The 16,276-nt window shown below is 53.9% G+C and overlaps 1 protein-coding gene across 5 annotated transcripts; it reads right to left on the bottom strand.

The window, feature by feature from the left end:
- LYPLA2 (lysophospholipase 2) lies at positions 1–15,581 on the bottom strand. Of its 5 annotated transcripts, none has more exons than XM_084652231.1 (10): positions 15,487–15,581; positions 9,742–9,848; positions 8,285–8,316; positions 7,266–7,331; positions 5,357–5,404; positions 5,032–5,102; positions 4,616–4,689; positions 4,187–4,288; positions 3,725–3,901; positions 1–3,016 (listed from the first exon to the last, which is right to left on the bottom strand). In XM_084652231.1, exons 2-10 carry the CDS (start codon positions 9,817–9,819, stop codon positions 2,966–2,968), a joined length of 699 nt encoding a protein of 232 aa, XP_084508357.1. In that variant the 5' UTR covers positions 9,820–9,848; positions 15,487–15,581; the 3' UTR covers positions 1–2,965. The 5 variants fall into 5 exon arrangements, with proteins under 5 accessions (XP_084508357.1, XP_084508359.1, XP_084508361.1 ...); XM_084652233.1 differs by lacking the exon at positions 15,487–15,581 and adding an exon at positions 11,644–11,726; XM_084652235.1 differs by lacking the exon at positions 15,487–15,581 and adding an exon at positions 10,670–10,991.
- Between the last annotated feature and the right edge of the window lie 695 nt (positions 15,582–16,276).

Below are 16,276 nucleotides of genomic sequence, written 5' to 3'. Positions count from 1 at the left end.
GAGGTTTATGTTTTCTTTAATCTCAGATCCAAGGGTGTGGAACACAAACCCACCCCAAGGAAGACAGAGAACTAAAAGCCATTTTCAGGAATGGACAGAAGCTTCTTTCTCTCTCTCCCTGCGTCCTCAGCATGGCCTCGGGCCCAGAGGAAGTTGCTGCTTACACAGGGAGAGAGCAGCTCCATGGAATGCTCTGAGAACAGGCCAGTACTTTCAACCAAACTATACATAAGAATGAACATGAGGCCAGACCCCCCAGCCAGCCAAGATGCAGAATGTTCCAATTCACAGTCAAAGAGATCAGGTATAGCTGCCAGCCTTCATTGAAACTCGGGTGAGCTGCATGTCCCCCTGCCTCGGCCCTGGGCGGGGGCTGCTTTAAACAGACACAAGGAGGAGAAACAGGAGGGCTGTGTCCAAAATGAGAAGAGCTAGTCCTGCACCCCCCATGCAAGCAGCAAAATAAGTAAATCCTTTAAAAAATGGGTCCAATATGATTGAGAGTCTCTAGAGGGTTATTGCTTGGTGCAGTGCTGGCAGACTGGGCAAGTCTAGAACACAAGGCTGCGTCAATGGACCTTTGTCTAGCCCCCTTTTCTCCTGCCTCTGTGAAGCTGCACCCCAGCCAAGGGCACCATCCATCACCTGCTCTTTCCCTGGGGGGGGGTCCCCATCTAGGCCGGGACTGAGTCAGTCGCTGCCTTCCACTGCAGTGCCCTGCTCTTGCTAGATCTGCAGAGAGACCCCAGCAGCAGCTGGGAACAGCCAGCCCTGCCCCCACCCTGCGAGCTCCCAACAGGCCCTAGGGCTCCAGTGGTGGGAGGCAGTTGATGCCCCACCTAGCTCATCCAACCCCTCAACACACTGGCATCCCCAGTGCAGTTCTAGCCCTGAGCAGGCAGGGGGTTGAGCCCCAGTTCCCACTGCCTTGCTGGCTAAGTCTATGCCAACAGGGGGGCTGTCTCAGCAGATGGAGACAGCAACGGCAGGAGGAATAAGGAATTCAGCCCTTAGCTAAAAAGGTTTCTTTTAGAAGACACTTGCAGCTTCATTTTCCAGCCCCACTTATGCTCCAGCAGGCTGAGCCCACCAGAGGGAGAAGGCCTATGCTGTTCAACAGCAACCACCCTCTGCCTCTTCAGGGAGAGGCTAGCCCTCAGCTGGAAGGGCATGGGTAGGGTGACCAGATGTCCCAATTTTGGGGGCTTTTTCTTATATAGGCTCCTATTTGCCCCCCTACCCTGTCCTGATTTTTCACACTTGCCCTCTGGTCACTCTAGGGGTTGGGGAGAGAAGAGGAGGGATCCTCTGAGGGAGAGAGAACAGGTCCTCTCGGCTGTGGGGTGCTGCTCTGCCTGCCAAGGTAGATCAGCCAGCACCAGGGGCTCCCTTGAACAGGGCAGGAAGGACCCAGCCTTCCGTGAAGAGGGCCAAACCCCATGTGGCAAAGGCAAGCTCAGGTGACTCTTCATGCAGGTGATTCCGCTCTTAGGGATGCTTTCACATTCCCCACTGGGACGCTCCCTGCCTCGGGCCAGCAGGGTAGTGCCTATGGGCAAGCATGCAGAGCCCTCAGGGTGCTGTGGGCATAGCAGCGACTGGCCCCGAGGGGTGATCTGGGACTGGCAGCCCCCTGGACAGTGGGAAAAGGTTCTCCAGCATTTGCCCTTAAAGAAGAGACGGAGAGACAGCTGAGCTGACATGGGCCATAGCAGATGCTGGTGAGAGGAGGAGGCTGGGAGCGAGTCTCCTTCCTGCATCTCTCCCAGCCTAGGACAAGAGCATCAGCTGGAGCTTTTCCTTCTGCCCTCCCACCCCACCTGACCCTGCTGTGAGAGGAAGGAGTAGCAGCAAGAGACCCTCCTGACTGGGCCAGCACCCAGGGCAGGTCTCAGGGGAGATACACTAGGAAGCTGGCTGTAAACTGCAGCAATTTGTCTTTGCCTCCTCACCTGGCTTCTAACAGTGCGGCGATGAGAGGAGACAGACGCGCTCTGGGATGTCCCAGCACGCAGAACGGAGAAGATTGTAAAGAGCAACAGAAGGAGAAGGAAATCCCTCGATTATCTCTATAACAGTTGTGCCCTGGCAGCGGAGACACAATCAGATGCAGTGTGGAGCCCGTGGGCATGGCTGCCTTCCTGTTGGGGGGTGTGCGTGTAACAGAGCACATGGCAGGAGGGGGTGTGGGTGGGGAGAACGTAGGAGGCTCCCTTCCAACCCACGTATGCTGCCCACTCCCTGAGCTGTGCTGCTGGGAGAGGGAGCAGAGTTTAAGGTACAGTCCCAGTGTAGCGCTCTCTGGACCAACGGCCCCTGAGCTGGGCCCCCTGGAGTTTCGGGTTCCAGAGGCTTATTTGTTTTAAAACCCTCTGAATCGTCCCACCATGGAGACCAAAGGGCTGTGCACCTGCCGAGAGGCCATACCCCCCCGAGCTGCTCCCCAGCCATGCTGGGTCACACAGCGGGTCATCGGGCCTTTCTAGGTAGCTTTGCAAAGCTCTCGAGCCCGAGCCCGAGCCCAAGCCCAGGGGATCATGGGCCAGCAGCCCCCCCCAGATCCCAGTCATCTCCTCCTGCTTTCCAGGGGGAGGGACTCCCTACTAACACTATAACAGGAGAGAAAAGCCAGGAGACCATGGAAATCAGCCTGAAATAGTGCTGAGCCCACCTCCACAGCCGGATCTGATACAGGAAAATCAAGGGGATCGAGAGATAAGGCCACACTGGACTTGGGACAGTCTCTACCTTAAACAGCTCCACTCTCAACTCGGGGAGCAACACCCCACCTGCCTGAGGGACCGTGGTGCAGAAGAGACAGGAGAGGGAAGGACTGAAGGGAGGGAAAACAACTGGAGTTGAGGTTGGTTGCCATGGCTTCTGTTTGCAGCAGACAGGATCAGCGGGAAAGATCAGAGGCGGTGACGTTGCGCCCTTTCCCCGCGACAGTCTCGAGTGGCTCCGCTTAGATCCGGGGCAGCAGCTTCTCAATGAATTCCTTCACCGCCATCATCTCCTGGACATAGACCATGACAGCCTGTCACACGCGGGTGCTGCCCCGGCGCCCGCAGAAGAGCGTCCCTCAGGGGCAGGGCCTAGGGCTGGGAGGACATTGCAGGGGGTGCCTTGGGTCCAGCTTTCCAAGGGAAGACGCTGCCATTGCAGACAGTCCCCTGTGCTGAGTGCTCCCAGCGCATTGCTGGGCACTGGGCAGCGCAAGCCCCCCAGCATGAATGAGGGACCAACCCCCACCCGTGCTAGACGTAGGGTCTGGTGCTCCCCAGGTTCATTCAAATCTAGGCTTCTACACCCTTAGCTGGGACGATCTCCCCCTCCTGGGACCAGGGAAGTTCGGGGCCCATAGCCACCCTCCCCAACTCCAGGCCTCCTTGCAAAGGCCATTGCGCTCACCCCGTACTCCTGATCCAGAGCTCTGGCAGCTAAACTGCAGCCCCAGCCACCCTCTTCTTCAAGACAAAGATGCAGCCTTCACATAGTACAGATCCCAGCCCACAATGCACCACCATGAGCCAAGCAGCCCCTTGATTGGATCCCACCAGGGCACTGCATGCTGGGATCTGTAGTCCATGCAGTCCACATCGATAGGAAACGTAAGGGTGGGCACAACCCGCTCCATGTTACGAGACTCGGGTGCGGCCTGCCGGCTCAGGTGCAATACCCAGATGCCCGGGACCACAGCCCTCTGCGCCCGCAGCTGACTGACCTGAGGGCAGGAGCTGTGCATCATTCCGGGGTAGGTTTTGAATTGAACCTTGGTGGGGGTGACGACGGACTTCAGCTTCTCGGCGGTGAGGGCTCCGAAGCGGACAGGGATCATGGGGTCCATCTCCCCATGACACTGCAGGATGGCGATATCCTTGTTCACGCCATTGCATGCTGCCTGCAGCACAAAAGAGAGGGCTTAGTAGTGCCAGGATGCCTGGCTGGGGAGCGGATGCGTGATCGATGCAGTGTCCCGTCTATGGCCAACCTATGCCATCACCCCCAGTGCCACCGACTCCACCGGGGTGCTTGCTGTCCGCAGCCCCAGGCGGGGTTTGCTGAGTAAGAAGGTTCTGTGATGGGCAGCAGCAAAGCCTCCCCCCACCTCCCCCGATCTACTCACATCCCACATGGTGCCTGAGCAAGTAACAGATCCAGAGGCAGACAGACAGATCGCCGGTACCTGAGGGAAGGCCTTGTGCAGCGGGAGCCAGCAGCTGAGCGCCACGATGCCAGCCAGCTGGTACTGGGAGGTGAGCGCCGTGTAGAGCGATAGGGCACCACCCTGGAACATACCAAGCACAGGACCATGCAGTAGAGACGCTGCCTGGGCTCGCAGCTCCAGGTGAGTCCAACCCAGAGAGGGGAGAGTCACCCCTTCCCAGTGCAAGTGACACCAGAGGGGAGAGAACTCACCTCCTCCCACCACATGCACCAACTGCCCCAGGAGGAGAAGGTCCCCCTGCTTGGTGAATGAAGCTGAGAAAGTCATGGAGTCTAACTCAGCCATCCTCCTGCACCAACACGGCCAGGGAGCTGCTGGGCTCCTGGGCACCTGGGAGGCTGGGCTGGACCCAAGTCCCCAGCCCCAGCCTGTACCATCAGTGCTTACCTGCGAGAAGCCCCCGAGGATGATGCGGTTGGATGGGATGCCATTCTTGATCTCATGCTCGATAACTGCTTTAACTGGAAGAAGCCAGAGAGAGGTGGATCAGCTCAGGATGGCCAGGGGGTCCTACAGTGTCACAGGGAAGCTGGGATCTGCGCAGGGCAGAATCAGGCTCAGGCCCTGGGTGTGTTCTCCACACATGGCAGAGGACAGAGGCACAGAAAGTCTGAGATGAGGGACAAGGGAAAGGACGGGAGGAGCATAGGCAAAGGCAGAAGCGGGGATAGATCCTGCTCCCCTCCAGGAGAACAAGAGGCCATGGTGAGTCGGGTGGAAAAGGGATGAAGACAGGGCTAGACAGAGGCTGGGGAAAGACCCTCAGCCCAAGTGGCTGCACCCCAACGCCTGACTCCTCTTACGGTTTTCAGATGCTTTCTTGATTCCAGCTTCGTCCTCAGGCGCGTCCGGACTCAGCCCCATCAGATCGAACCTGGGAGGGAACGCAAGTGAGATCAGCCCCCTCCTCACTCTCCCACTGTCCATGGCACAGGGGAGTCTAATGGCCAGATACACCCACTCCTCTCCACTTGTGGGGGGCTCCAGCTATCTCCCTCCCTACCTCTCCTCCACAGGTGCCTGGAGAGAGACCCCTGATTCCACCTGCCACTACCTCAGGCTGCCTCTGTAACATGAGCAACCCACATGCCCCCCCCCTCCGCCCGCCCACAGTCACCATGAACTGACCAGGAGGGCATGACCATCTTCATGTTGAGGGTTACAGGAATCCTGGGCCTGCAGAGAAAGAGAGATCAAAAGCAAGCAAAACAGCCCGGGTGGGAGCCTGTCCCAATTGGGGGCGGGGGGTTACAGCAGCTAAAGTGATCCTGGATCTACCGCCCGAGGGATCCAGCCCAGAGAGGGCACATTGGCCAACAAGCTTCCAGCCCTGCACCCAAGAGACTAATTGGTAACAAGGCAGCAGGAAGTGAATGAAGCAGTATGGCGCGCCCCCTCGTGGTACGTCCTGCCACCAGCTGGAGGCTCACCTGGGCGGAACGGGATTTAGCTACAGTCCCATGAGCATCGCTAGCTCAGACAAACACTGCGCCTCCACCAGGGACCAGACAATCCTGCAGGGAACCGAAGCAGCATTTGCAAGGATCCCTCCCCCGCTGCCCAATCCAGGTGGGCCTGGGGAACCACCCTGCCGGGGCTGAGCAGCAATCTGTTTCCCTCCCGCCCCCTCCACACGCAGCACCCCCATATCCGGCTGGGATCCTCCCCTTGTTTACCGTATGTCCAGTCCTCACTGCCTACCGCTTCCCCAGTTGCTAAGTCCCCATGTGCCCTCAGGCTCCCGGCCCAGCTAACACCGGCCCGGTTACGTGCCCAGAGCAGGCAGTGTGGTGTGCTGTTGCCTAGCAGCCCATCCAGGGACCCGACGTTTGGGGACTGGCTCTACTCTTGCCTTTGGTTGTCTGCTGCTGAGTTGGGAAGGCGCTGACAGGGCAGCACCTGCTCCCGTCCCGTGAGGATGGGACGCCCTGGAGCGGAGGGTCGCCGCTCGCTGGGAGGCAGCTCTGGTGCTTCCTCGGGACAGGTGAGTGCACATTTGTGTTGCTAAGGAACCAGAAGCTGCTGAGGCATCAGTGCTCGGGCCGCACAGGGCAAGTCGGGCACGACTGCTTTATACTGACCTGGCCTGCGCAGAGAAGGGGCCTGAGGCCGATGCTCCCTGCCTGCTCAACGCAGCCACAGGGAACAGCTAAGCTGCAGAACAGGGAGAAAATCAGACCCTGGGCAGCAGCATCTCACTCATGACCCAGCTGTGCCTGGAAGCCAACTATCTGCCTCTCGAACAGAGACTGGGGGACATTCCCTGGACTCTGGAGAGGAAGGCAGTCAGCTGCCTGCAGAGCTGGGGAGACCTTTTCCTTGGCTGTTTTAGAATCCCTTGTTCGTCCTTCCAAAGTGCTCAGCTGAGGAGAGCTTGCCTTGCCCTCCAGTGGGACACGGCCAGTCATGAGACACCGGCCTTTCCAGAGTGACGCTGACTTGTCACATCGCAGGCACTAGTTAGCGTGTGCATACTTCACCCTCTGCTGGATTCACCATCAGGCTTACTCCAGGGACAGAGATCATGTTGCCCTCAAGTGGCTGCAGCCTACAGAGGATATGAGCCCTAATCCCAGCACAGCTGACACCAATTCTCCTTTAGCTCTGTATGCATGAGGCTTAACTGGTGACCCCTGCCTGTGGCCACAGATCCATCACACAAGGTTTGGGTGCCATGTGTCCAACTCAGCAGCCCATCCTGCAGTCAGAAAGCTTCTCCATCACTGTGATCTACAACGGGAAAGGTCCATAGCAGTGAGGGGAAGTGGGAAGAGACGATGGGGCAAAGGAACAACACTACAGCCCACCAGCTCTGCCCCCCTGACCAGAACAGGAGAACATCCACGGAGAGCACCACGCATCCCAGCCAGCTCAGAGTGGGAGGGGAGAGCCCTGCCTGGGAGCAGCAAAGAGCATCAAAGAGGCTCCAAGGCTAATTTCCATTCAGGACAGTGACTACTCGGTGAAATATCCTCCCCCCACTAACTAGCAGACTGTTTCAGAATTTCCCCCAATCAGGGGCAGAGGTGATACTTACGCATGAGGGCAGATATATTTCACATATGGGAGTCGGATGGAGGATAGCGCCTCAGCCCAGCTGTGCCTAACAGGAGAAAGGAGACAGTTCAAGCCTTACATGCTATCAGCTGTGAGGCAAGGTACCACCCTGCATACCGACACCCTCACCCCATCACAGCCATGTCATCCCTATAGAACCAGGGCTGGGTACCCTCTTGACCACCTCGGGAGGGGCAGATGCTCTGGAGCAGGGATCCCAACTCATTCTGCTCTACACACTGGCAGTAGCTCGTGAAGAGCCTGGCCACACCATCCATCTCCCTGCCTAAGCACCATGATGCATCAACCCCAGCAGCACAAAGCCAGGGGGAGCTTCCGAAATACCCGTGTCTCGTACAGCTGGGTAGAGAGACCTAGAGCAAACAGGTCACACAAAGCTTAACAGTTAGTAAGGGAGGCGTCGTTAAAGGAGAGGTAGGAGTTCTGCAGAGAGAGGGGCTCCATGTATGCAGCAGCCTTCAGTTACCGTAAATCAGCCTCACACAATGAATGATAAAGCACCTGCCTAGTCATAGAATTTACTCCCGACCTCACCCAGGGTAATGTAAAAACCGATTATACTTTATTAGCCTTCAAAAAAAATCCTCCTGCCAGGAGAGCAGAATGTTGTGAGGCCCCTGAAATCACAAATATTAAAGCTGAAATCCAGACAGCTGTTGGCCAGAGATACCCACACTAGAGTCATGGGATCATAACTTGCTGCACTTGCAGAAAAATCAAAGCACCAGTGAACTAGCTAGGCTCTTACTATCCCCTCTCTATCTGGGAAGGAGCAAAGCCATGCCCCTGCCAGACAGGCAGTGAAGCAATTTCCATGTATTTAAAAACACAGATCCAACAGGCTTATCTGCCTGATCTCTGCTCTGTGCTGCTACCAAACAATGCACTTTTCAAATCCTTGTGAAAGCAGGCAGCATTGATTCTAGGCGTACCACTTTACAGCCAGACAACAAGGGCCAGTGCTCCAGAAATACTCACCCTGTGTCTCCGAGCCCATGTAAAAAAATGACCTGTAAAATTAAGGAGAAAACAAAGGTATTAGCCAGCACAACAGCTGGTGAATTGGTGGTGAGGCAGGTCTGGGATTTAAAAAGCAGCCATGTGGGGCATTGTGTAGGGCCATTCAGTCACAAACAAAAGCAGATGCAACACTCCGAGCAGAAATTACCCAAGCTAATGATGTGTCCCTGTGCCTTAGAGAATCATAGAACTGGAAGGGATCTCGAGAGGTCATCTTGTCCACTCCCCTGCACTCATGGCAGGACTAAGTATTATCTAGACCATCTGAGAGTGATGCACTGAACTGGGACAGGCACACAGATTTAGTGTTATAGGATCTATTTATCACCACCTGACTCATGGGCACTGGCTAACTCGAGCTGTCTTCTTGGTTAAACAGCCTAGACCAGGGCTCTTGGACCTGTCATTAACGTGCCTACCCAATCATTCTGGAGAGCGCAGGTTTGAGGGCTGGGCTGGTGCTCCCCAACGATTTACTCTCCCCCTAAGGAAGGTGCAGAAATCTCATCACTTGTGATTTTTAAAATTAGACTAGACAGCCCTCTAGCAATCTGTGCTCTTGGGAGGTGACCCTGCCCGGGCCCCCGGAGATGGGCCTTTTCCAGCTATTTCTATGATTCTGCAGCAGGACCGAATCTAAACAGCTGACTTTGGGGAAACAAAAGGGTTCTCTTTAAAGGCGCTCATCAAGGATGAAGAGTTTGCCTTTGGAACTTTGCAGGGAAGATTCTGAAAGCACAAATGGGAGTTAAGCGCCCAACTCCCATTGACTTTCCAGGAGTTGGGCACTTAACTGCACTCTGTGCCTCTGAAAACATCCCCGACCCCACTCTTTATTCACTGTTAACTTTTAGATAGCAGTGGGCACCTTATAAATATCAGCAATCACTAATCCACTCTAAGAGGCTTGGACAGAGTTCCTCCTCCTCCAGTTTTATCCTTTTCCACTGAGCAAACATGAACCCAACCCCTCACCCCAGTTCCTAGTGACACCTGAAACTGACAAGGCTTTCTGGCTGGGGACTGATGGGCTCATAGAGGCTTTCTGCTCCAGGGCTGTCAAACTGGCAGCTTCCACTTCCAAGAAGGGAAGTAAGGGTATGCAGCAACACCAATCGGCCAGCACAACTCAGCGAAGCAGGGCTAGTTCCTGGTTCCCAGCGGCTACAGGAGAGCACACTGGGTTTGTGCAGGTCCTACACAAACAGCAGTGTGAGTTTTTAATTTCAAGAGATGAAGACACTTTGAACCCAAGAGAGGCTGCCCCTCTGAGCGCATCACTATCTCAAGATGGGCCTGAGCTAGAGGACAGCATCCCCTTTGCATTTAACATCAACAGAGGGAAAGACAAAGGCCAGTTAATTTCCTAATCAGCTGAGGCTACAGCAGATGGACACAGCAAAGACCATCCTTACCGCTGCAGTCTCCCGTTCTGCCCCTGAAACAGTCACTGCATCAGCAAGGAGGGGGACAGACATGTTGTTACCACACATACACTGAAAGGGACTCCAACAGCTGGCACCTGCAGGGCAGAGAGACAAAATCAAGTTGCAAATCCCAGCTCCAATGTGAGGGGCTGGCAGTCAGATGGGGTTGGTACCGACAGATTAACATCCCAGCTCAAAGCCAGCTCAGCACGGTGGTGCCCAGAAGCTGCTGCTGTCTGACAGCTGTCCACTGAGGCCTGTGTGGAACAGGAGTTGAGGGGCTCAGTTCAGTTTGTAGTGGGCCATGGAACCAACATTCTCCTCCCCTAAGGCTGCTCCCTTCAGGATGTGGGTGAGGCACATTGTGGGACACAGGAGAAGCTTGTACCTGCCTGGATTAACAGCGATCTGGTCTCTGGGGCTCTCAACTGGGCAGCTTTCACAAGAAATAAACACGCACAAAAAAGGAAGTGAACTTTGCAATCGCCATCCCAATGAACCCTGCACACACATGGCCTCTCAGACACGAACGTCATGCATGCCGGTAACATATTGACTAACACACTGCAGCATCAGCAGATCGTTTATGAGCCCCCAAACTAAACCAACCCAGGGTTTAGACTGACCGAGTGGACAACTCAAAATGTAACGCCCCAGGGATGGTCAGAGAGGGTGACATGGAGCAGAACTCCAGGCTTAGCTCAGGAAAGGCGAGAGAGAACTCATACCGAACTAGTTTCAAAGCTCCTGCCTCTTCATACAGAGGGGAACATGCAAGTGATGAATTGCAAAGCCAGGAAGCAGCAAACAGCACTTCTGAATTAAGCTTTTTTGGGGGGCGGGGGAGTGTTGGAAGTGAGGATAGGAAGCAGGTCCTGAGCGTCATCATCTCTATTCTCCCTTGAGGGCATCTCACCAATAGCTGCAACCTTAATAATCCCCGAACTCTGCGTCTGCCGATCACTGCCTGTCAGCTCATGGCAAGGGTTTGTCTCTCCCTTCCTGCCCGGACCTGGGCTCTGCGCAGCACCCTCCAAAGGGCCTTGGGAGGCTCTGTGGGGGAGGACGTTTCTGGGAGCATCATCCAATCATATTTCGTTGCGACAGAACAGATTCAGCTCAAGCCTGGCTGCTCGGGAGTCAGAAATCAGTGAATGTTTCCCACTTATTGGCAGCTGATTGGGTGGTGAAAATTGACTCTTGCTTCTTTTCATTGAGCTGTAGCTCACGAAAGCTTATGCTCAAATTAATTGGTTAGTCTGTAAGGTGCCACAAGTCCTCCTTTTCTTTTTGCGAATACAGACTAACACGGCTACTACTCTGAAACTTAAGGTCAAGGTTATTGATCTCACTGGTAACAGTGCAGGGATTGGAGGAGTCAAGGGCCAGTTCTAGCTCAGCATACCTCCCTGGCTGTCATGGGAGCCATGCTGAGGAGGAGGTACAACAGGAAAGATCTCAAAGGCAAGCTCTGCCTGCTGCCCTCCGCTTTTCAAACAGACCAGTGACAAACATTTTGCAATGCTAATAAACCAGACAGCCCTTTGTTACCCAGCTACGCCCACAGACCCAGCTGGATAGGAAACAAGCAACATTCATCTGCTGGCATTACAGCTACATCACCTGCAAAATCTTCTTTGCATCTGTTAATACAATCACCATCACACCCACCTCAAACAGCAGGCAAACGCTGCCTGCACGTTTAATCTCACCAAGCAAGTTTACTGCTCGTGGAAGGTGCCAGCTATTAACAATCCTGGACATCGATATCTTATTCGGCCACAGAACAGGTGCAGCATGGGCACAGGGCACTTCCCCACATTGTCCCACCAGCGTCAACAGCTATAGCCTGGAGGGAGCTCCATCTCCATGGCCCAGTAAAGTCCTTACCCTCTCTGCTGAAACTGCCCAGATGGGTGCCAGTCACATCCAACCGTTCCAGTGATTTTGATGATGTGGAAACCTGTCCAACGGGAACTAAACCCACATCCACCAAACTCGTTTCACAGACTGAACAGTCATGTTTTCAGACTCTAATCACATATTAGAAGAACGAGCTCATCAGATCTAGCACCCAAATGCCACATAAGCAGCCGCAGAGATTGAACCCACATATTACTGCATTTCCCATGTTCAGAGAAACAAGTGGGGAGGAACAGCACTCGCCAGAAAGGTAGGTGACAACAGTCCCAAAGAGCAGAGTCTCACTGTCCAGCATAGCCTAATGGTCCCTGGCCTGAGAATAGTCACTAGTTGAGTACATTAAAGAATGTTAGGCTCTCAGATACTATGGAAATGGGGCCCTACAAGAACCTAAGATGGATGCGTAGATCAGTTAAAATGTGCTCCCTATATCGGATAAGAACTGATCCCCCAACCTCCCCCCACACACACACACTCTGCTCACACAGGCAGTGAGGGGCTAACAGATGGTATGGCAGTTCAGAGAAGCACCCCATATATTCAACCCTCTCTGAGCTGGGAACCTCCAGGGAGCACTCTCCTAAGATCTCCAATGCTCTATGATTTTAGTTGGGTGAGAAATACCATAAAAATAGCCCACTGCCCCAACATTTGAGCATGTATGCCTCCCAGTTAGTGCAGAGGCAGCCACAAAGATAAGACGTTAAGGGGCACTCTATCAGGCCCCCAAATGTGTTTTATGCAAAACAATCAAAAGTAAATTTAAAAAAAAATGTAAAAAGAAACCTTTGCAAGATTTGGAAAATTTCAATTAATGTGGCTTTTTGCTTAAATTTAAGCAGCTCCTTGGAGTAGCCATCATTCAGTCATTGACATATTATGCTCCTACGTGAGACCTGAGAAAACTGGACTAGAAATGAACAGAGTTGAGGGGCCAGACTCAACGGGTGCGCAGCTCAGCTTACATTGCCAGTGAAATGCAAACAGCTGCCTGTGATGTGCGTGGGTAGCAACGGAGGACATCAGAGAGTTTGCCCTGCCTGCAGCACCACATGGGCAGTCTGTAGGCTGGATTTTCGTGGAAATCAGGCTTTTCCGGCTTTCTGATCCTCACCAAAATTAGTAGGCTTATGCCCATTGATCCTAAAACATTCCCTGAAAAATTGGAATTGACCAAATATGGTTTTCAGAAGTTATCACGTTAGATGCAGTCAGAGAATCGCCATTAAGTTGAGTGTAGGGTCTTGATTCACTCAACTACAGCGGTCTCAGTGTCACAAAAGACAAAAAGACAAGACAGTCACAGCCTACAGTTTTAAAACCTACTAAGCCAAATTCATCCTTCATGTAACTCCATCAAAGTCAACAGAATTATACCTGGGTAGAATTTGGCCCCATGATTTTTAACCTTACTTTCTCCTTAATAGAATTTGGCCAGGAAACGTTCACTCTGAGCTTGTGGCAACAACCTGCATCAGTTCTTATTTTATCCAAAGCAATTCGGTCTTCCCTAATTAGAATCATAGAATCATAGAATATCAGGGTTGGAAGGGACCCCAGAAGGTCATCTAGTCCAACCCCCTGCTCAAAGCAGGACCAATTCCCAGTTAAATCATCCCAGCCAGGGCTTTGTCAAGCCTGACCTTAAAAACCTCTAAGGAAGGAGATTCTACCACCTCCCTAGGTAACGCATTCCAGTGTTTCACCACCCTCTTAGTGAAAAAGTTTTTCCTAATATCCAATCTAAACCTCCCCCACTGCAACTTGATCCAATCCTTTCTACTATACAATAATAATAATCATTAACACTCATGCCCATCTATAGATCCACTGAAAGTGCTCCCCTTAGCATAGTACAGGAATCCCAGCTCACAGAGCATGCAGTCTGAAGTGCCATATCAGAAATGCCACCAAAGATTTTACAAAGCAGCATGTTCTTCACAATGTACCCCACTCTGCAGCACCTTTCATAAGCTTGATACTTGGGAAAGCAAGTGATTAAGTCTAATAAATGGTTAGAGCCAGTCCCTCTACAAGCTTCCCTCAGGCAGCTCTGCCAATGCACCTGATGCATCTCCCATTCCAATCTTGGACCCCTTCAAAATACTCTCCCAGCACACCTCTGTCATGACCTGCAACACCACCCTGCACCACTGCTTATTAATCAGTTCTCTTACTTTTCACCCCTGCCAATGCATCTCAGACCTCATCTAGACCAACCCCTGCAAATCCTCTCTTTGATCCCTCTTGAACACTCAGCAAATTGTGGCAAATTGTGTGGTGGTTTTCGTGATGTACACAGCTGCAGACTAAGTACTAGGACAATGACCTTAGGCCACCAGAACAGAAAGCTTGGGCCAATAATCCATTGCACTGTGCAGGTCCCAGTATGGATATCCTGCCAGCACTGGCTTATCTTTGCTGCCATATCCCCTAGCTAAAACCCAGAAAAGTGCTTCACACATGGATAATCTATAACAGTCCCCCAACCCAATGGATCCCCAACACCTCCCTAGAGCCTCCTAGTGTATTTCTCTCCCATCCCTTTTCTGGTCTCTTACCCAATAAATACCAGACTCCTTTTCGCCTTTTTCCCCAAACTCCACTTAGGAAAGAAAAGGAGGACTTGTGGCACCTTAGAGACTAGCAAATTTATCTGAGCGAAAGCTTATGCTCAAATAAATTTGTTGGAGTACTTGTGGCACCTTAGAGACTTTTCCTTTTTGCGAATACAGACTAACACGGCTGCTACTCTGAAACTTAGGAGAGAGTCTTCTCCTCTGCCACGCCTACCCTCTGGAACAATTGTGTATCTGCTCTCAAAACACCATCCAGACACACCTCTCTCTCCTGCCTTGCTTCCTCATTGATTATTGGGTTATGAGAAACTCTCTTGTTTGACTGTCATTTATGGTGCTTGCTACCTTGTGCTGTGTTTTGAGTGCGTACAGTCGGCAGAATAGTACATTCCACACTAACGTCTCTGATTTGTCTCCTGCAATATCCTTGCACTGACCCAGCTCCCAGATTTCCTACATTATCCCAAGTACTACATGCTTACCAGGTCTTCTCTCCCTAGATATGGTCCCCATGGCATATCCCTACACTTCCCCTACCCTGAGCGGCCATGTGCTTCCTTAGCCTGCAGGCAAACACAACTTTTCCTGTATCATCATAGACAGTCAATTGCAACATCCCTCTACTGATCTCCAGTAGCCCAACACCCTCGCACCTCACACACGGCACAGCTCATTCACAGAGCAGCTCCAGGAGCTTCAATAGCACGTCCCACCACATGCAGCCCATGAAATTCTTGGGGCCATTTCCACCTGACCCCATAGCCCAAAACTCCCCTGGAGCCCCCCCATTACCATCTCCTGAGATGCGTCTGGGCCCCAGCCCCATCACCCTCCCATCTCAGGTGTGTGTCCCAACGACATCAAGGTCTTACCTCTGCCTCCCTCCCCCCCCATAGACCATTCTCCCTCCACACATACTTTGGCCATTATCCCCCACCGCACTGACCCTTCCCCCCGTCTCTCCCCACAGTAGCTCACTTCCCCTCCCCCTACACTGGCCCCCTTGCCAAAATAGCTCATTTCCCCTCCCCCGCCACCGACCCCTCCCCATGTCTCCCCCTCCCCTCAATAGCTCATTTCCCCTCCCCCCACCGACCCCTCCCCTCAATAGCTCAGTTCCCCTCCCCGCGTCTCCCCCCTCCCCACTATAGCTCATTTCCCCTCCCCCCACCGACCCCTCCCTATGTCAGCTCATTTCCCCTCCCCCCGTACTGGCCCCCCCGCTCCGCACCTCTCTCTCTCTCTCTCGCTCGCTCTCTCTCTCTCTCCCCGGCTCCCAGACACACTCTCCTGCTTCTCCGACCGGAACTTCCGCCAGCCGACCGGTCGGGGCGCCCCGCGGTCAGCCCACCGGAAGTGACGACACCCATGGCCCGGAAGCCGGGAGGGGGCGTCATCTTGGCCCGACCCGGCGTGGGGGGCGGGAGCGGCCCGCAGAGGCCGCCCAGCGGGGGGGGTACGGACCCCTCCCGGGCGGAGCGGGATCAAGGCCCCGAGCCTGCCCTGGGTTTCACTCCATGCCCGGGGCGCCAGGCCTGGAAGGGGGCGGTGTCTTCCTCCCCCCCCAGCCGACCCCCAGCCACCCATGGCGGGTGGGGCAGCCCAGAGACCCACCCCAGGGGCAGGAGCCGCCGCCCTTTGGGCAGACACAGGAGGAGGAAACCGGGTGCCCAGAGCCCAGACCTTGGGCCTGCTGGTTTCACCCAGCAGAGCCGGTTTGTTTCTCCCCGCTCCCCCCGCAACAGGCCGTTAGTTGCCCGGCGATGGGGAACATAAGCCCCGGTCGAGTCAAGCCGGTTCTCCTCGCCCCCAGGCGGATATCTGGGCAAAGGCCCAATGTGATTTATCCACGATGGGCCCTGCTAGGCCCCAGGGTCTGCACTCCCCCGCACTCAGCACAGTTACAGGGTTTGTGGGAAACCAACTTTCTACTAGGGTCCCAGGGTGGTTTAGGTAATGAAGCTGAAAGTGCCGGCAGTATTGTGCAGGGGGGGAATAGCAGGTATTTCCTAGAATAAATG

Source organism: Lepidochelys olivacea (assembly GCF_965140295.1).
Source record: "Lepidochelys olivacea isolate rLepOli2 genome assembly, chromosome: 19".
Lineage (NCBI taxonomy): Eukaryota > Metazoa > Chordata > Testudines > Cheloniidae > Lepidochelys > Lepidochelys olivacea.
This window is presented reverse-complemented; position numbering and strand designations above follow the sequence as displayed.

What these genes read in the sequence shown, in the direction of transcription:
- LYPLA2 (XM_084652231.1), bottom strand. Translation starts at nt 9,819, where the DNA reads ATGTGTGGTAACAACATGTCTGTCCCCCTCCTTGCTGATGCAGTGACT. An exon ending in AAGATGGTCATGCCCTCCTG is followed by an intron (nt 5,103 to 5,356) that starts GTCAGTTCATGG and finishes GTTCCCTCCCAG; the next exon opens with GTTCGATCTGATGGGGCTGA. An exon ending in TGCACAGCTCCTGCCCTCAG is followed by an intron (nt 3,017 to 3,724) that starts GTCAGTCAGCTG and finishes GTCTATGTCCAG; the next exon opens with GAGATGATGGCGGTGAAGGA.